Raw genomic sequence first — 21,041 nt, 5'->3', positions numbered from 1 at the left:
TCACACACACTTACATCTGATTCAAAAGCACAGAGAGAGGACGATCCCTTTTGTGAGAAAAACTGAAAGCCTTTAATGATGGTGGAGTTGCAGAACTGGCAATCAACAGGTGCCACACAAAAGCACATCCATTTGGCCTCTGTTGGCCCCTCCTTTCGAGTGCATCACTTCTGCAGCACAGACAGCACTGCCACTGAACGGCAAACATGGAGATTCATTCTAAACAGCTTTCTCAAAGTGGAAAATCTGGTAACATAGAAATGACACGTTGAACAGTGTCTTCAGGAACCAGCAGCGAGTGTGTAAGTCTCTGAGGAACTCTGATTCTAAGTTAAAGCCCCAGGCATCCAACACAAACACCGTCCAGCAGTTAGCTGTGTTTTAATGCGCTCATCTGGGAGTTCATGGTAAATTTGCTTTACAAGAGTTGCGTGATGCCAGTTTAGAGCTTTGATATCACATAGGTAAAGACAGATAAAAAGAGGGTGAGTCGGGAAAAGAGGCATTTTATAAAAAGATCAGCTGTCTTATTTGTGTGTGCGCGCATGTACTGTATGTGTGTGAGATAGAGAGAGACAGGTCTTTTGTGTCCAGTGGGATTTGTGCTGTACTGAAAATGGAATGCTTAAAATATAACCAAATTTGGGCAAATAGAGTCTGTGTTCTTTTGTAACATTAATATACTCAACAGTCTTTGTCAGTCTACTTTCTTATCTCATATACTCCATTTTCACTCAATCAAATGTCCTAACAAGGCATGATAAAATGACAAGGTGCTTGTCACTGGAATGACTATAATTCTAGTTATAATAATATAATATTAACTGTTTTAAAACAATCATTTATATATTATATTATACATGCTATTGTAAAATAATGTATATATTATATTATAGAAAAACATGGATAGCTTAATATAATACATGATATAATAGCTGTTGTAAAATAATTTTTATTATATTATAGCAAAACAAATGGATAGCTTAGTATAATAATGTAAATAGCAAATTGGACATTTTATATATTATACATGGTATGAGTCTGCACTCGCCAAGTTTATAATATAATATAATAATTACAATATAATAAATATATAAATTATATAATAATTTATATATTATATTATTATTATTATTACAGCAAAATGGATGGATAGGTTAGTAATACAATAATTTAAATACACAGCAAATGCCAAGTTAATATAATGATATAATATATGAATTATTTCAAAATCCGTCTGTTTTGCTTAAGCCTACAAGTGATGTCGAGAAGTCTGATGTACACATTCATATCCCAACCATCATCTGTGCCATTTCCTCAGAACAAATTCAATAAGGATCTAAAGAAAGCCATGCATAATTTCACATTAATACTAAGTATCTATAAAGTTGCATGACACCTCAGCAACACTCAAACACACACACACACACACACACGTTCATCTGTCCCGGTTAGGCCTCTATAACATTCTGTTATAGGATTACAGCTTTAAGGGGGATGAGATAACGCATGTACATGTGTGTGTACCTGTCTGAGGGTGAGGTGCTTTTCCAAGAGTAACGCCCAACCCAGCTATCCCACAATCCCCTGCTCAGCTAACCTTATGTGCCTCAGTCACATTACACTTGACCCCAGCTCAGTCTGTTAAAGCAGCAGTGGTACATTCATATGTAGCATCAGTTATCCAGTCATGGTGTTTAATTTAATTGCTTAATTGAATTGTTTAGCCAACGCTGTTGATTAACTTTGCTGTAATGAATTTATTTTAATTAAGCCTTTATTTTAATTAAGGCATTACAATTACAGACTTTCTTTATAAAATGACTGTATAATATAAGACTATATAACTGATTTTCGGTAATATACTTTAATAGGATTTATTTTTGTGGTAGCATTTCTTGTTTGGCAATTTTATGAATGGCTGTTTTAATATACACCATATTATATCTGGTATCAACTGCAGAATACTCTTTAAATGTAGTGTATTTTCAAAAGTGTTGTTCACCCAAAAATGAAAATGTTGTTCCCTACAGCTACCCATATGGCTTTTAAAGTAAGATTAAGTAAGTAAAATTAAGTAAAAAGAGGGTAAATATAAGGAAACTGACTTTTGTATACAGTAAAAAATAAAAGGTTAAAATCTGTATTTAGCCTTATTTCTCCCCCTCACTTATCCTTTTGATCTTTCTCTGCCACTGATTGATTTATTATTCTGTTTTTCAGCCAGTGCATCAATCAGATCCTGGAGAGTGTCAATCATATTCACCAGCATGACATCGTGCACAGAGACCTTAAGGTGAGTGAGAGCCTGTCGCAACGGCAACTACACACATGGCAACTGGCCTGCCTCTGAGGGTTTCCGAGTCAATGCCCTGCTCCGCACAAACATAGATATACACGTACAACAATATTCCACTAAGTTTGATTTCAGTCCTTTAAGACTGCATGCTAAAGCACATGATAATACATACTTGTGCTATTTCATTTCGGTTTAATTTCCTACTCAAATACTTGCTACAAATACTTTTGGGTCATTACATGTCAAATCAACCCAATTTGAGAAACTTCCCCAGCTAAAAAATATTATGTCATGGATCTGCACTCACCGACCACTTTATTAGGTAGACCTGTTCAATTGCTTGGTAACACAAATTGCTAATCAGCCAATCACATGGCAGCAACTCAATGCATTTAGGCATCTAGATGTGGTGAAGACAACTTGCTGAAGTTCAAACCGAGCATCTGAATGGGGAAGAAAGGGGATTTAAGTGACTTTCAAAAACTGCTGGTCTACTGGGATTTTCACGCACAACCATCTCTAGGGTTTACAGAGAATGGTCTGAAAAAGAGAAAATATCCAGTGAGTGGCAGCTGTGTGGACGAAAATGCCTTGATGTCAGAGGTCAGAGGAGAATGGGCAGACTGGTTAGAGATGATAAAGGCAACAGTAACTCAAATAACCACTCGTTGCAAACAAGGTATGCAGAATACCATCTCTGAACGCACAACAGTGAAGTGAAGTGACATTCAGCCAAGTATGGTAACCCATACTCGGAATTCGTGCTCTGCATTTAACCCATCCAACGTGAACACACACACACCGTGAACACACACACACCGTGAACATACACCCGGAGCAGTGGGCAGCCATTTTATGCTGCAGCGCCCGGGGAGCAGTTGGGGGTTCGGTGCCTTGCTCAAGGGCACCTCAGTCGTGGTATTGAGGGTGGAGAGAGCGCTGGACATTCACTCCCCCCACCTACAATTCCTGCCGGCCGGAGACTCGAACCCGCAACCTTCGGATTACAAGTCCGACTCTCTAACCATTAGGCCACGACTTCCCCAGAAAATATCATATAACACGTCAAACCCTGAACCAGATGGGCTACAGCAGCAGAAGACCACACCGGGTGCTGCTCCTGTCAGCTAAGAACAGGAAACGGAGGCTACAATTCGCACAGGCTCACCAAAATTGGAAAATAGAAGATTGGAAAAACGTTGCCTGGTCTGATGAGTCTCGATTTCTGCTCCAACATTCAGATGGTAGGGTCAGAATTTGGCGTAAAGAACATGAAAGCATGGATCCATCCTGCCTTGCCTCAACGGTTCAGGCTGCTGGTGGTGTAATGGTGTGGGGGATATTTTCTTGGCACACTTTGGGCCCCTTAGTACAAATTGAGCTTTGTTTAAACGCCACAGCCTACCTGAGTATTGTTGCTGACCATGTCCATCTTCTGAGATGGACTATCCAGCAGGATAATGCACCATGCCACAAAGCTCAAATCATCTCAGACTGGTTTCTTGAACATGACAATGAGTTCACTTTACTCAAATGGCCTCCACAGTCACCAGATCTCAATCCAATAGAGCACCTTTGGGATGTGGTGGAACGGGAGATTCGCATCATGGATGTGCAGCCGACAAATCTGCAGCAACTGCGTGATGCTATCATGTCAATATGGACCAAAATCTCTGAGGAATGTTTCCATCACCTTGTTGAATCTATGCCACGAAGAATTAAGGCAGTTCTGAAGGCAAAAGGGGGTCCAACCCGGTAATAGCAAGGTGTACCTAATAAAGTGGCCAGTGAGTGTATATTTACTAAGCAATCCACTTTTTGTTTACACTCACTGATATGGTACAAAATAAGGTACAAAAGCTGTCACTGGGGCAGTACCCTTTTCAAAAGGTGCATGGTTGTACCTAAAGGGTCACTTTTGGTAACTTAAAGGTATGTATTAGTACTTAGTGTACATATTTAAATCTAATAGGTTCAAAAATGTAGCTTTTGAAAAGGTACCGCCCCAGTGACAGCTTCTATACCTTTATTTCTGAGAGTGTAGGGGGGTCAAAGTAATGATTTTTCAACATTATTTGTACTTCACACATTTCTTTTAAAAAGAAAAAAGTATCTTGTAATCTTGAAAAGCTGAATCTTTGGAAATGAACAATGTAGGGCCATAAAAATAAAGATACCAAAAGAAATATTTAAGGACTAAAATATAAAGGGATATTAAGATACTTTCAGTTATAGGCATATAAACACAAGATGTGCTTTTGCCTATTTTTGAACGCTCACCATTGGCATATAATGCAACAAAGATTGCAAAAGTCCTTGTAATTTGGCTCCGAATCTCAGGTGAAAATTGTTATTTTGACCCCACTCTACAAAATAATGGATTACTTGGTAAATATACATCCATGACTTTTAATATTTTGGCTATCTTATTCATTTATGTAAATAATAAAAAATAAAATAAAAAAATAACAGGGACCTCTGGTTGATTTGACAAAGAATCACCCTGTTTGTACAAAGGATTGTCTTTGTTTAAAGTAATACTCTCTTTTTTAACAGTACTAGTTAAGCAATTCATTATATTACCATATGAATCAAGTACAAGTATAAACATCAAACACTTTGCCTTTGTGTCTCAGTGCATGTGAATGTATGAAATAAATGTACTGTTTGTCTTGACGGTGGCATGTCTTTGATAACGCATACAGACACAGTTTTATCATGTCCTCCTATTGTGCGTTATTCACATCCACTGCCCTCCCCCATGTGTATGTGAGCCCAATGCTGAGCAGCAGAGATGTGCCCAGGCTGGTTGCCATAGCAAGGAACGTGATACGACAACTGTTGCTGGTATTGCCTGAGAGATGGAGGGATTTAGGAGGGGTCACGGCGAGTCTCACCATTCCTCATTTGTAGTCTGTGCGTTTAATGAGGGAGAGTGAGAGATTCACATCTATGGGCATAAATTTCCCAGCATCTTCATAACGGATGCATTTGAATTTTGTGCCAATGGAATGTAGAACTCGAGGAGGAAGTCTGTGCATTGAGAAGATATATGTGCTGCAGCTAATAAATCAAGCTTATTGAGTTGTGTATTCGAGAACGGAGGGGAAATCGACTTTTCCAGCCTATATTTTAGTGTGAAAGTCCTCCATTGTGCCTAATATATCTTTCTGGGCTTCTTCACTTGGTTTTGTAATCGAAACTCTTAGATATTAATGCATGTTTGTGTTTGATTTTTACATTTGGAGCACTGACAAAACCGCAGGAAATCCACCCTAATATTTGCTCAGCGTAAATGTGCTAGTAAAGCAAACACAATTCAGTCGTGCTTAACCTTTAAGCCAAGTATAAACTCAATTACCTGTGGAGAGATCTTTGACCCCCAAAATCTGTCATATCCTACTCAGCAGGTTTGGCCAGTGTAGAGAAATGACATGTTCATTTGCACATCTGCTTGTAATATACTTTTTTTTTTTGTTTTTTTTTTTTTAAGTGGCTGTATTGTTGGTTTTGTAGGTGTTACTTCTGCTGGATGTCTTAATGTTACTGGTGTACTTAAATTCATGTCTCCATCATATTTCAAATAAATAAAAAAAAAAGGGAAAATGAAAATAAAATTAGCTTTATTTTTAGGTAGTATTTTTTGTATCATTTATGTTTACTATAATTAATTAAACACATTATCTAATTCTGATTATTGTAATCTCACTACTGTAAATTTTTTAATTAACATACACTACTGTTTTAAAGTCTGGGCTCAGGACATTTTTTTTAAAGAAATTAATACTTTTATGCAGCAAGGATGTATTAAATTGATTGAAGGTGACAGTAAAGATATTTATAAGTATATTTTAAATCAATTATTTTGCTCTTTTTTTATTCATAGAATTGTGAAAAAAATTTATCATGGTTTCTACAAAATTAAGCAGCACCGTTTTTAAGAAATGTTTCTTGATTTCTTTGTTTCTTGATTTTTCTAGATTTTTTTTTACATTCACCACCAGTAAAATGTCCAGCTTTGCACCACACACTGGGCATTGTCAGTTTTAAAGGATTTTTTAACCTCTCTTTTCAGTCCATTTGAAATGTTTGCGAGTGTTAAAGGCTTCCTCTGTTTTCCTCCTCAGCCCGAGAACTTGCTGTTGGCCAGTAAGATGAAAGGAGCGGCAGTGAAACTGGCTGATTTTGGACTGGCCATCGAGGTGCAGGGAGATCAGCAGGCCTGGTTTGGTAAAGAACAAGTTTCCTGCTCTCATTTATTATTCCCCTCAGTTTGATTCCAATTCTGTAAGACAGCATGCTAAAATACATGCTAGTATGTAGTTCTAGTGTTTCCTTACTCTTAATATGCTCAGATACTTTTTTACAAAAACTGACCATTGACATTTTGTGTCAAATCAACCATATTCAGAAACTTCCCCAGCTCACATTTTTGATTTTGTTAATATTTTCTTTTGAAGAAAGACAAACCCTTGACCACAAAACCAGTGTCATTTTTTCGTAATTGAGGTTTATACATCACATGAAAGCTGAATAAATAAGCTTTCCATTGATGTATGGTTTGTTAGGATCCGACCATATTTGGCCGAGATGCAATTATTTGAAAATCTGGAATCTGAGGGTGCGAAAATCACCTTTAAAGTCGTCTAAATCAACTTCTTAGCAATGCATATTACTATTCATGAATGAAGTTTTGATATATTTATGGTAAGAAATTTACATGGCCAATGAAAGACCTTCAGCCGTCAGTCTGAAGGTCTAGCTACGCGAGACTAGTGCTCACGTGACCGAGTCAACGCATCTGCTCTAGTGAGCAGCACGCCTTCAAATGAGGCGTGCTGTTTCATTCCGCTTTTGGCGCATAAACATTATATCGAACATTTATCGAACTCTTCATATCGTTTTATCGAGGAAAGTTATATCGCGATAATTATCGTTAACGAATTATCGCCCAGCCCTATACCCAACGCATACCACACCTATCCTAGCTTCTGTGTCAGTGGTGTATTTTTTATTTATTAATTTTTTTCTTCCTCCTACCATTCACAGTAAGATAACTATATGTATGTATGTCTAAGCTGAGGTGGTGCATTAAAAGAAGGGTGTGGTGCATTAAAATCAGCATGCGGTGCATTAAAAACATGTGGTAGATGTTGGGTGCAGATTTGATTTAGTTATATTTATATATTTTAAGTATATAGTGTTATGATCTTTATTAAACCGTTACTGTCCTCATACAAAACATCATCCCATCGACATCATCTTATTACTGTTCAATGTTTCTATGATATTAATGATAATAGTAATGAAAACACTCATAGTATTACTAAAACCTTGTATAAATATGTATAATAATATGCGAATAAATAAATAATTAGAATCAGTGTCACATTTGTAAGAGTTGAATGAGGTCTGATCTGGAGTGTTGTGGTTCCAAAGTATTGTGAGGTGAAAAATATTCAAGGGAGATGTAGTCTGTGCAAATTTTTCCAATGCGCTATGTGAATAGTGTTTAGGGATTAAGAAGATGGTTTTCTTGGCGATGGCTAACGCTGCGAGGAGTATCCTTTTGTTTGTTATTTCCTGATTGAGAGTTGATAGATCACCCAGTAGACAGAGTAAGGGGGATAATGGGATGCGGCAGCCCAGGAGGCAGGCTAGGGATTCAGTGACATCTTTCCAAAAGTGTTTAATGGGTGGGCAGTGCCATGTGGCGTGGATATATGTGTCCGGACATTTTTGTGAGCAGTGCAAGCAAGTTTCCGATGTGAATCCCATTTTATCTTCATGGAACATGATCTTTACTTAATATCCTAATGATTTTTGGCATAAAAGAAAAATACAATGTATTTTTGACTATTGCTATAAATATACCCCAGCGACTTAAGACTGGTTTTGTGGTCCAGGGTCACAAATGTCATGGATGTACATTTACTAACTAAACCGCTATTTTAGCGCACAATGAAATCCCTATATCTCTGGAAAGAACTCTCTAAATCTACGTCTCAGACAAACTTATACTTGTGAGGAACTTAAGAGCTGTTGTTAATTTAGCTATTTGTAATTACAACATCTATTCAAACCTTTTTCCTGCCACTTACAAGCACTTTTGGGGATTTTTATATTTCAATGTGGTGCTTGTCCCCATTATGCTAGAATGTTGTGGGTGGTTTTGACCATTTGTAAATACTTTTTATACTTTCCACACATTTTTATATTTTTACTACTGTTGCTTCAGATTTGTCAGCATTTCCTATATTAGTGAGGATTTCCCCCTCTCAACTGTGCTGATTCCCTCTTGTGATGTTCCTTTAGTTTATCTTAAAAGGATGTTGCCGCATTTCCTGCTCCATTACCTCTGGTCTGAAATGGATTGGGATGGCCGTAAAGGCTTATTTTCAGGCTGTGCCAAATGCCAATCTTAGTCCATTTCATGTTTAGCTTTCACAGTCATTCCTGTTAGTGTGTGAAAGACCCTTTAGCTATGAAAATGCCCCTCCTGAGCTGTCTCTACTGGATAAAACCGTCAGGCAGGGTTCTCTCGGGTCTTGTGGCCACCTACTGGCGGCTGCTTATGTCTGCTGCCATGAGATAGCTGCTGCTTTAGTATCAAGTATCAGTACAGCTTTCTGTAGTTTTAAATAGGTAATCATCTTGTTTTGACTGAATTATGCTGAGCTTTGTGAAGAGCAAAGCCTTGTGGGTAGAAATAATTGTTGTATACAGGCTATATGATTGGACAGCACAGAATTATGTTACCACAGCTGTTCAAAATCTACCTATTTCTAGCCCGTTTCAGTCTTGCCAGTGCTAGAGGGAGGCAGCCATCTTGGCACGTCACCATTTTGGCTCTAAATGGTTCTGATTTATGGAAAAATTCATCTATCAAACTATCCACACACACCTGCTTGGATTATTAGCATTTCTGTGAATATTAATTGGCTTAGCTACTTTGCCTACAGGCGCCTGCGGTTTGAATCCACTTAATCTTATTCTCAGAGTACAGAATGGTCACTTCAACTTGTTTTTGTCACAGGTTTTGCTGGCACACCTGGCTACCTGTCTCCAGAGGTGTTGAGGAAGGATCCCTACGGCAAACCTGTGGACATCTGGGCCTGTGGTGAGTTTTCAACAGGGTCTTTAATCATTAGACCTCTTGCATATTCATTCTGCTGGCTGTTTTAACAGGTTGCAGTATTCGTACTGCTCAAGTTCGCAGTGCAGTGCTGAGTAGAGCCTGTTTTTGCTGCTGAACTCAAGGTGTAAATGCACAGTAGACCTGTTTGTTAACAGTCTTTTGGAATACATGATTTTTTAAAGAAAATATTGAGTGAAGCACTTAACCATCGCTTGAAACAAGGACATCAGTCAGGTTAAGGCTGCAAGTTTCACATGAAGTAACAAGCTGATGATTAAGTACTAGTTTACGGGGTTGGTGTTTTATGTAAAATATTATTACAAAACAAATGACCATTTGGACTTAAATATGTGCTTCTTTATGAAGCATACTTTATTTTAATTATACACACACAAGTAGACTGGTGTCGGCATTTGTTAATGGGATATATCATGATAATAAACATGCACGATATTCAAGAGTTTTATTCGTCACATACACAATTATACAGAGTATAACCAGCAGTGAAATGTAGGTGGACACTTTATTACGATATTGCGGACACTTCAAAATACCATGAATAATTATTTACAAATTATTCCGATTTTTTTTTTTAATGCATTTTAAGAATAATTTTCCCATCAACTGGTCACAACACACAACACCACTGTATGCTGCGTCAAAAGACGCATGCGCACTCTGATGTAAACAAGCAAGCGTGAAGGAGAAAGAACACCTTCACTCTCTGACAGCAGGTGGCGCTGAACAGCAGAAATGCAGCCGTTACCCCAGAAACAAAGCAGCAGCTACTTTCCAAAGCATATTTAAATGATTTAAATCTTTTTTTTTTTTCAGATTCATATTTTTGTATTTGCTACAGTGTTCTTCACAGCACCAAATACTTAAATATTTAGACTTATTAGGCTATTTATTTTCAAACTTTTTGCATTTTAATCTAGACTACAACATGCCCTAGATAGTGTTTGAAAATGTTTTGATTCATATTGGGTCACACTTTACATTAAGGCTCCATTAATTAACATTAGTTCATTCATTAGTTAAACTGCCAATGGAAAAATTCTTCTAAACATTCATTAATCTTTATTGAATAACGTTGTTAAAATCAAAAGTTGCTACTGTGTTATTTAATGAACCTGAGCTGACATGAACTAACAGTTGTATTTTTTAACAAAGATGAGTAACTTCTGTAGGAAATGTAGCTATTACTCATTGTTAATGTTAATGCATTAACTAAGGTCAACTTATGAGATTGCACTGTAAAGTGTTACCTATTGATCTTTATAATTCTTTTGCACTTTAATCTGTGTGAAATGTTTTTCTTTATTTTTTTGTGTATTGCTTTATTGCATTTAAATGTTCAGTTCTTTTTGTTATACGAAAAACATTATCAAACCTGTTAACTTTTTTTGCAACTAAATTTAAATATCGTGATAATACCGTATACCATGCATTAGCAATTCAAAAAAAAGCATTAGCAATTAATCGCAACATGAAAATTTGATACCTTCACATGCCTAAAACTTTTTACATATGAAAAAATTAATAAACACTTCAGAATTTCTGTCAGTCGGAATCTAATATTCTTTTTGTCAGCCAATCAGAATACATTTCTCTTTCTTTCCTTCACAGGTGTAATCTTGTACATTCTGTTAGTGGGCTATCCTCCATTTTGGGATGAAGATCAACACAAGTTATACCAGCAGATCAAGGCTGGAGCTTATGATGTAAGTACAGCTGTCCTCCGATGGAGCCACTCTCTCTAACGGTCTCTGTCTGTGGGAGTTCAGTCCAGCTACTCTAAAACCCCCTTCATCTGATTGGTCTTTGAATGCACCGTCAAGTCTTTCAACTGAGGCATTCACTTGGAGTGTAAAAATTCTTTGCTCTCTACATTTCCTCTGGCCACATTTCTGTCGAATTTGCATAGATTTTTGAAGCAGCGTTTTACTTTAAAATCATATTTTTGGGTGTTTCTAATTAGTCCAGTCCATGTGAACTCATCAAGCCGTTTCATAAATGAGTCTAGTGAGGCTTGTTTAATTTTAGACCGCACATCACAAGGCCTCTACATCCTTTCTGAAAATCACTGGAATTTACCAGCAGGATATCATTAACATTTCCTATGAATGTTTGTGAAATCTCTTGGAATAAAATTCAAGGCAGAGCTGTTTAAATCGATAGGGCAAGAGGGGTGGAAGACACAAATCAATAAATAATGTAATCAAATGTTGGAACAATAAATCAATCAGCTGAAATTGTATATGGTTTTGTAAATTATTTTATTTTTTTCAGTCAAATTTCAGTGAATGATCATATTTCCCCATTTATTTTTATTTAATAAAATTAATTCAAATAAATAAGATTCCAGCTTATTGCTCAATTGTTCCTGCATGATTTGATTACAACAGATGTCGCAAGGTCTCTGCAACACACACTGTGATCCAACTGCCTGTTTAATTTCTGATTGGGTGCGATTTAGAGCTACTGGTACTGTTATTGATTATGTCAGGCCCTCCCTGACGCATTGCAGAGAGATGAGCATTGCTTAGAAACAACTGCCTCTTGTCCCAGAGTGTATGTGCTTGTTTGTTTGCGTACGTTTGTGCGTATTTTTGAATTGTCCATCTCTTGCATCACAGTCTCACACCCTCAGATATATGTGGCAGGACATGGAGTGAGCAACTGTCCCAGAGAGATGCTCATTCCATTAAAATTTATGTGACAAATAAAAGGGAGGAGATGATGTAACTGTGACCTTATTGTGAAAATGGAGTGCATGCATGTTACACTGCTAGATGGTTTTGGTGGTCACCGTGTTGGGTAGGTCAGGTCAGTTCACCTCAGTGATGGACAATATGACAAATCCTTTATCAACATGTAGTTCATTTTGCTGAAAATTCAACCACAAAATGGTTTATAGGTCAAGGACCCTTCGGTGGATGGAGTGCAACAGGGACCACTCAAAACATGAGTTCCATATTAACGTATTCACACTTTTTTATGATGCAAAGGCATTTAAATGATCTATATTCATGCTCAGAGTCATATAGTTGGACATTATATTTTTATTATACTTAATATGCTTTAATTTGGGAAGGAAACTGTTAACTGGACAAGGAACTGTTGAAGATCCCTGGTTTAGACAGCAAGATCAAGAATAAGGATTTTTTAATCTCTTAGTATTTGGAAATTAAAGAAAAATAAATATGATATGATGAATCACGATGAATAAGCAGTGCAAAAACGTTATATTCGCTACCATTCAAATGTTTGGGGCCAGTATGATTTCTTTTTTTTTTTTTTATGTTTTTGAAAGATGTCTCTAATGCTCACCACAGCTGATCAAAAATACAGTAAAAACAGTAATATTATGAGATATTATTACAATTTAAAATAGCTGCTTTCCATTTTAATACATTTAAAATTGTAATTTATTCCTGTGATGGCAAAGCTGAATTGTTTTTGTAGCCATTATGTTTGATTCGTCAATGTCAAATGATTCCTCAGGAATCATTCTAATATGCTGATTTGGTGCTCAAGAAACATTTTTAATATTATCAGTGTTATAAACACAGTTTATACTTTCGCAAGGACCTTTAGGGCGGTAAAAATGATTAATCGAAAATAATCACTTCCAAAATAAAAGTCTGTGTGTACATAATATATTGTGTTTGTACTAAGTATTAAGTATTAGTTACTTAATTACTCATTTCTAATTGGATGATTCCTTCTTGTTGACTTTTTTTCTTTATTTTTTGCCCATCAGCAGTGGTAATATATCTACCATAGCATAAATGTTATTCTAAATCTCGACAGGCTGACACATTGCTATTGACGCACAATATATACTGTAAAAATCAACTTGGGAAACTTCGCAATGAGCTCACTTCTTTATTTTGTACTCTAGTAACCTTCCGTCATGTGACCACAATCAGTGAGGTGTAGAGTTGTGCTTCATCATCCGTTACCAGTGTCTGTCACTGTGCCTTCTGGCCATGTGTTCACGTTTGGATGCGCCATCCTGAGTGGCCGTCTTTGCTGAAGCAGCGCACAGCGGTGCAAAAACGCCCCACCCATGACATGTATTAACAGTGCCCTGAGCCAAAAGCGCAGCTTAATCAGTGTGTGTAAGGACTTATGAGCACCTGCGGTGTTTCTAAGTACAATCCACACGCTCGCTTTAGCTGATGCAACACAGCTTGATGCGCAAAACAAATTATACTTCCTGGAACCTGCCCAAGGTTTACTTGGAACAGACAAAGGATTTGTAACGGCCACATTAAGATCTCCTGGTACGAAAGAGGAGGTGTGACACACATTCAACACAGATACAGACACAGCTTTTTATTGGCTAATTACAACTGCAATTTTCTCTAGTTATGGGCTGCAATGAAGCCATGAGGTGTGAAATGCGCAAGCAACATGTTTCAAGCACCAGCCGTGCCGAATAGGCCGACAATAGGAGGACTGACGGCCATGACTCATTGGATCCTGTATGCTGCCTTGATACGTTTAATTTCATTAGGCCCCGGTGCAGACCGCTCTGTATGTGTGTCAGTACATCTTGTGGTGTGAAAAGCTCTCTAGGCTTCCTCCTGCATTTAGATTGCATATCTAACGCTCGCTCACAATTCTTGCCCCCCCAGTTTCCTTCTCCGGAGTGGGACACGGTCACCCCTGAGGCCAAGAACCTCATCAACCAAATGCTGACCATCAACCCAGCTAAGAGAATCACCTCAGAGCAGGCCCTCAAGCACCCATGGGTCTGTGTAAGTTATCTTTGCCGAGTTATCTCTACATTTTTTCCACAAGCTCCAAGCAATAAAAATCTACTGGGGGAATCTGAGCTCTTTTAGAGTTTAATATGAAATGCAGCTTTCACATTCACATATTTTGTGCTCTCAGAATAGGTAATAGCTAAGGAATAGTGCATTCAGTATGAAAATTGTTGTTATTTACTTACACATCTGGTTTCAAACCTGTATGACTTTGGAAAACTTTTGAGTAAAGTTGCTCCTTACTTTACAACTGCAATGAATCAGGACTGGAGCTTTCAAGCTTCAAAAATAGTGCAGAAGCTCTAGGGCTGCACGATTAATCATTTTATGCATGATCATTTCTGCTTTTCTTGATTAAGCATAATCATCTGTGATATTTGCCCAATAGTTATTTATCCTAAAAACATTTTTCTTTTAATTTGACATTTCTATTAACTTCAAGAGTTTAAATCCCCCAATCAGGGTGAAATGTAAAACAAAATTTCTCAAATGAAAACTATTGTGATTAATTATCACGATTATAATGTCTGGTCAAAGTAATCATGATTATCAGTTTAAATATTATCGTGCAGCCATAAAAAACACCATAAATACGGTCCATACAACTTATGTTCTGTTAGAGAAATAGCAATGTCTGATTTATGAATAAATCATACTTTTGAATCAAATCTTTTGAATGCACTGGTTGAAGGATTTGTTCACGAATCTGACTTTATCTTGAGAATTAGATGGATAGATTATGAATGAATAACAAATACCTCTTTCAGCTTACATAAGACTATTGTATGACTTCAGAAAACTTGCACTAAGTTGTATAGACTACTTTTATGGTATTATTGCATCCTCCTTAAAAATGGCAAACTCAAAATTAATTTAATGGTGACAAGTATATTATTAAGTTTATTTAGTGTTCCATACAAGAATGAAAGTCATACGGGACCAGTTGAGGGTGGATAAATAATGAAAGAATGTTCATTTTGGATCAACTCTCCCTTTAATTGGTTCAAATACTTTGATAATGCTGATGTGCAATGTTTTTCTCTGTCTTGCATTTGCTCATTTCAGCAACGATCCACAGTGGCATCCATGATGCATCGCCAAGAGACCGTGGAGTGCTTGCGCAAGTTCAACGCTCGCAGAAAACTCAAGGTACCGCATGGGTTTGAAGGCCCTTAGACTAACTCCAATCTTCTTCCCTTGGGAAATTAGTGCTGAAAGTCCTGTTGCCATGGACTAAACACTCCATTTTTCTCTGTCTTTGTTCAGGGAGCCATTCTCACTACTATGCTGGTTTCTAGAAACTTCTCAGGTGAGTTCCCTCATTCTCCTGGGTTCAGGTAGGAAAGTGCAAAGTCATGGATGAACTTTGCCCACCTCTTGAAGTCTTGCTCCAGTTTTCACTATACAAAAAGATGTCGAACGGCTGGCTCAGTAGTTAAATGGAGGGAGAATTCACTTGGGATCTAGTACAGGAGTATAAAGTTTTGGATTTTTCTGCTTCAAATCTCAAAACTCTAAAGGAATATCAGTAACTTTTTTTCAGTTTAATATTTTACTTCCTGAACGGAAGATGTTTACGGTTTGTGCAGGTGATACAACAGGTTTGAAAGCTTTAGCTTGTCGTTTTTATTCTAGAGTTTGATTCCTTATAATAAAGGTAATTTGTTCAGTAGAGGGTTTGAAAACAGTTCCATAGCTTCTCCCAACTCAACGCCTCTCTGTCCAATAGTGGGCCGGCAGCATACCAGCCCTGCTGCTCCCACCACAAGCACTGCCGCGCTTGCACAGGAAGGTATGTGAGAGTACATCTCCTCACCTCGCCACCAGGGGGACCAGCGAGCCCCCTCCACAATGCCTCTAAACCCCCTCCCTCTGCTCTACCCAATCAGCATGCAGCCAATGAGAAGCCTGCCTCTCTTGCCATCACTTGCATAAATTATTTGGTCTTCACTCTCATGAATGACGTCTGCTATATAGTCTTGGAGAAGTTCTCACTTTTAAAAGGATAGTGGCCTGCTGAATTTCCATCTCACATACACGTCATGCATTTGAGCGATATGTAAGAGTCTATGGGATAGCATGTCATTTTTTTTTTTCAGCCATGTTTTTATACTGCTTTGCTTTTACATGACCATGTAACTTTAACAATCATCTAGCTAGCTTTTAACGCTATAGTTGTAAGAAGTATTAGAGCAGGTTCAGTCCTCTAATATGGGTCGAATCAATGAATTGTTAATGCTACAGGACAGTTATGGGTCATTCTCAAAAAATGTTGTATTTTCATATTATATAATATTATATTACGCGTTTTAAATAATGCCTCTCAACTCACAGTCTCACACAACTCGCATATTATTAAAATAATGTATGTAATCCAATTAAAATTATAATTGTGAAATATTTCATTTAATTAAAAATTAAAATGAACTGCTCAATTTGGTGGCCAAATCACCATTTGCTGTAACTGTAAATGTCATAGAAGTGGTGTACTAGGCATCTGGCAAATTCAGATTTTTTAAGAAAAATACTCAAAAGTGAAACTATTTTCCAGTATTTAATAAAGTATTCAGTTATTAAATTATTTGAGTGGGATTTCTTAATTAGTTGAAATATTTTTCTTGACTGATCAGTGTTTGTTACCGTGTTTTGGGAATGGCAGTTATAGTGACATTTGAAATATTATGGCTTTTGTCTAGCTTTCAAAAGGTCTATTCATTTATCTGTCGGCATAGATCGGCTCTTTTTATATGCGTGAACAAACAATGTCTCGTTTCATCTCGCAACTGTCCCCAGTTCAATTTACACACAGCAGCTCTAGGCAAAACAATCCAATTGATAGCGCAGCACTGCATTCTTGTTAACGATCAGTACCATGAGACTCACCATCGGCCGGCATGAATTATCGTCTGCATGGAGTAAAAAATGCAAATGCTGCTGCTCCTTCTTTGATTAGACTCTTCTCTTTTTTCTCTCTCTCACTCTCTCTCGCTCTGTCCTTCTCGGTTAAATTGCTTCAGCCCTTTTTGGCTCCCTCCTTCCCTGCTGATCGGCTTACTGGTGTTTTGTGCTATTGGGTTAAATAGCATTTAAGTGAAGTCTGCTTTAGCTGCAGATATAGGACCCCGGTCACGTGTCTGTGCTCAGCCCACCTCGGTGCTCTCCACCTCAGACAGAATATAGAGGTTTGGAGGGGATGGAGGTTTTTAGATCGGTGTCCTGTGTCGTCAACTAAAGCAGACCCTTGCAGCCTAGCCAAGTCACCATTGCCCTACCACTCTCCTTTCAACTCTTCCTTCTCCCCTCGCCAAGAGCGCAGGGGCTTAACCACACGGACGGGCAGGAGCGGGGTTGGCTTGCTGCCAGTCGTCAGACCCCATGTAGCCGGCGCAAGGGTCCGCTGAGTGCCAGGTGGTCTGCGGGGAAGGAGGCCCTCTTGAGGGCAGATGGACAACACTGTTGACAGTGTTCTGAGTCAGGAGAAAGCGGAGAGGAGATCTCTGGTTCCAGTTGTGTTGTCTGATCAAATTGAATTGTCTCACTCTTACCAAAGTGTGAGACATCTGTCTGTCAGTTTCAGTAAATGTCAGCCAGCTGCCATTTTCAACAAGCTGTGTCTGAGCAGCTGTCAGCATTTTGAGAATACTTCATATGTATGTAATGGTCAAAGGAGAACAATTAAGAAAAATTGCAGCATCTGTTCAGATCCTCCAGGATTATGGAAACCAAACAAGAGCTCTTCACTGTATTATTGAACCTGTAAAAATGTACTGTTTCAGTTGTTGTGGTTGTTAGATATAGGTTGGTCTTCTCTTACTATTTCTGCAGTATTTATAATATACATGGTACAGGAGCACTAACGTACTTGCCCGTTAGCATTCCTGTTAAAGGAGTATGCAACCTAGATGCTGCTGAGAAAATGCACTCTTGACTCATTGTTTAAACAAAATTGCTGAAAGTTTTGATGTTCTTACGCAAAATTGAACTAAAAATTTAAATATTTTTTTTATTTTAGTTCTATGGACTGCATATGTGGCCTCAATTACCACAGAAAATCCCATTGGAAGGGCATTACTGTAGACATTTTTATTATTTTTTACTAACTGAAGGACAAGTCATAGTGTTTAAAGTTGTATTTAACCTGGAATATTCCTTTTAATGTTCTTTTGAGTCATCCAATCAATGCTCTCCATCAGTTCTTGGCTTCAACTTGTACTGTAAGTGTTTATAACTCTTTATATTCTGCTATTGTTTAAGCCAGTCATCCAGTTGATGTAAGATGTTAACCAGTAATGACATTTCATCAGTTTCTTTATTCTTTAAGAGCTTTTCACTGTATGACCAAGATAAGATTTACTGTCCAATAGGTTATGAAGATAAGGCATGTTATGATGTCGGCTGTGTTGCCTGTAAATCTCTAATATATAATTCGTTGCTTGCACACGTCTGATTTAAAGGTGTATTGAATCTTTTAATGGATTTTACTAGTTTAATATGCGGTCTCAAAGACCTTTTCACCTTCTGAAGCCTGAAGCCGATTTTAATAGGGGTGTGAATATTTGATCCGATTTTGATTCAGTTATTATTCTTTACTTATTCATTCAGTACATCATAACATTTGAAATTTGAAAATCAAGATTAAATTATTTTGATATGATTATTTGAAGAAAATAAAAACGTTAAATTGTTTAGACTGCTGATTTGGATTTAGTGGATATTTATAATGGAAAATAGCTCAAGAATTGTGCACTTAACGCATTATGCAGTTATTAAATTCTGTAAACATTGCATTGAAATTTGATTTAATTGTTCACCCCTGTTATTTAAACTGCAATAGGATGCCACATGATCTTTTTGAACATTTTTGCAAAAATATAATTGTTTAATCTTTAAATCAATGAAGGCTACTGCACTGTTTTGCACTTTGTTTGAAAATGATTTCTTCCTCCCTCTATAGTTTATTTCCACTCAGCATCAATAACGGTATGACTGCAGTGTCCTGGGGTCCCAAATCCATCTGATTATTGCGCTGTATAACGGAAGACTGCTGGCTCAGCTTTCCCAGTCACAGTCTGTGAATCCTATGAGACATAGTTAGATATGTGAGAGACAGTGGAACGGTAATGAGTTGAGGTCTAGCTTTATGACTCCTTCATCAGTGCATTGCATTATGGGACTCGTGTTTTAATCCCGTTGGCACTGCATGGCTGATCGTATGGTGAATTGCATCCACCACCAGCACTTCTCACCTCATGATTAGTGAAGCATGAAAGCAGGCCTGCAATGCAAACAATGCCTGCTATCGTCCAGCTTGTCCTCTCTGCTACTAAATGGATTTTGTTTTCTTCTTTACCTTGCCTTCTTTTCTTCCCATTTGTTTATGGAAGGTAAGGCGCTAAACAGGAATATCGAATGTGAAACAGTTTTTCGTTTTTTCTGTTATTGAGGCCTTACTTTACAGGCCTTACACAAGTCATTTGATTGTTCTCTGAGGGATTCTGAAGTGTATCGGGGGCCATTTCCCTTACACTTGACTCAAGACCTCTCCAACATGCCCTCTGGGAAATAACAGTTGCAGTTAAATGAAAAATCAATTGCATACATTAGGCATGATTTTCCCTCATTACGCCTGCAGCTGCAAATGGAGAATAAATTTATTCTCTTTATCTGCTCTCTGATTGGTGAAAAATGGAATAAAATGGGCAATTTATTCCAAGTTTGTGCAATTGGTTAATTTTAAAGGGGTTATATCATGCATTTTTATCTTTTCCCGTACTGGGGTTATCGTATATTAGTAAAGTTTTTTCCATTTCTTTTTTGCCACCAAAACTGTCATAATGTAGGCCATATCTATAATTTCATAATTTTCTACATTTGCTCTGAGCATTACAGTTGTTTAGTTTTTTTGTTTTTGTGCTGCTGTCGCTTTAAGGATTTTTTAATTTATTTTGAAAAGTCTCTTACTCTCACCAAGGCTGTATTTATTTGATTAAAATGATAGTAAAAACAGTAATATTGTGAAATATTGTTACAATTTAAAATAACTTTTATATTTTAAAACATTTTACATGCAATTTATTCCTGTGATGATAAAGCTGAACTTTAAGCAGCCATTACTCGAGTCTTCATGATCCTTCAGAAATCATCCTAATGAGCTGATATGGTGAGAAGAAGAAACATTTCTCATTATTATCAATGTTGAAAACAGTTGTGCTGCTTAATGTTTTTGTAGAAACCATTTTTTTCTTTGAATAGAAAGTTCAAAAGAACAGCATTTTCTCCTTTTGCCTTTGGTCGCTTTTGTGACTTTTAGCACTTTTGACATCTGCAGCTTCTTGTTTCTACTTGTTTGTTTCTTGAGTTTGAAATTACCAAACGTTTTTATACAGTACAGTATCTCAGTGATCTCTCTTAAAGAGCAAGACACATTTTATTTAAGATATGACCCCTTTAAAGTAAATTTCCCTTTTTTTTATTTGCCGTAAGTTATTTATTTATAAGATACTATTACCTTCATCTCACAAAGCTTTATATGTCTTTGGATTAATCTGAAATGTATAGATCTGTGAGAAATGTCTCCTGTGGTGAAAAATGATGCTAGTCAGCATTACCTCCCAAACCCTGTATGCTAATGAATGACGGAATGCAAGCTAGCAGTTTGTTAATTGTTTTATATGGGGATTTATTTGAAATATGTGCCGATGTGAGCATTCTGTCAGTTTTGTCACTCGCGCTATATTTAGTAATTTAGTCCTCCTCTGTTCCCTACAGCATGCAAAAGTTTACTCAACAAAAAGGCAGATGGAGTCAAGGTAAGCCCACAGATGTT

General features: G+C 37.3%; 1 protein-coding gene across 4 annotated transcripts in view; it reads left to right on the top strand.

The window, feature by feature from the left end:
- LOC306852014 (calcium/calmodulin-dependent protein kinase type II subunit gamma-like) overlaps positions 1 to 21,041 on the top strand; it is a 79,033-nt gene that overhangs the window by 45,274 nt on the left and 12,718 nt on the right. For all 4 annotated transcript variants that reach the window (XM_079388579.1, XM_079388581.1, XM_079388582.1 and 1 more), the window contains exons 6-13: positions 2,224 to 2,296; positions 6,427 to 6,529; positions 9,336 to 9,419; positions 11,067 to 11,161; positions 14,084 to 14,206; positions 15,281 to 15,364; positions 15,482 to 15,524; positions 20,984 to 21,024. In XM_079388579.1, coding sequence (XP_079244705.1) covers positions 2,224 to 2,296; positions 6,427 to 6,529; positions 9,336 to 9,419; positions 11,067 to 11,161; positions 14,084 to 14,206; positions 15,281 to 15,364; positions 15,482 to 15,524; positions 20,984 to 21,024 — 646 coding nt within the window. The remainder of the gene's footprint in view (positions 1 to 2,223; positions 2,297 to 6,426; positions 6,530 to 9,335; positions 9,420 to 11,066; positions 11,162 to 14,083; positions 14,207 to 15,280; positions 15,365 to 15,481; positions 15,525 to 20,983; positions 21,025 to 21,041) is intronic.

The sequence above is a fragment of the Barbus barbus genome (assembly GCF_936440315.1).
Source record: "Barbus barbus genome assembly, chromosome: 32".
Taxonomy (NCBI): domain Eukaryota; kingdom Metazoa; phylum Chordata; class Actinopteri; order Cypriniformes; family Cyprinidae; genus Barbus; species Barbus barbus.
This window is presented reverse-complemented; position numbering and strand designations above follow the sequence as displayed.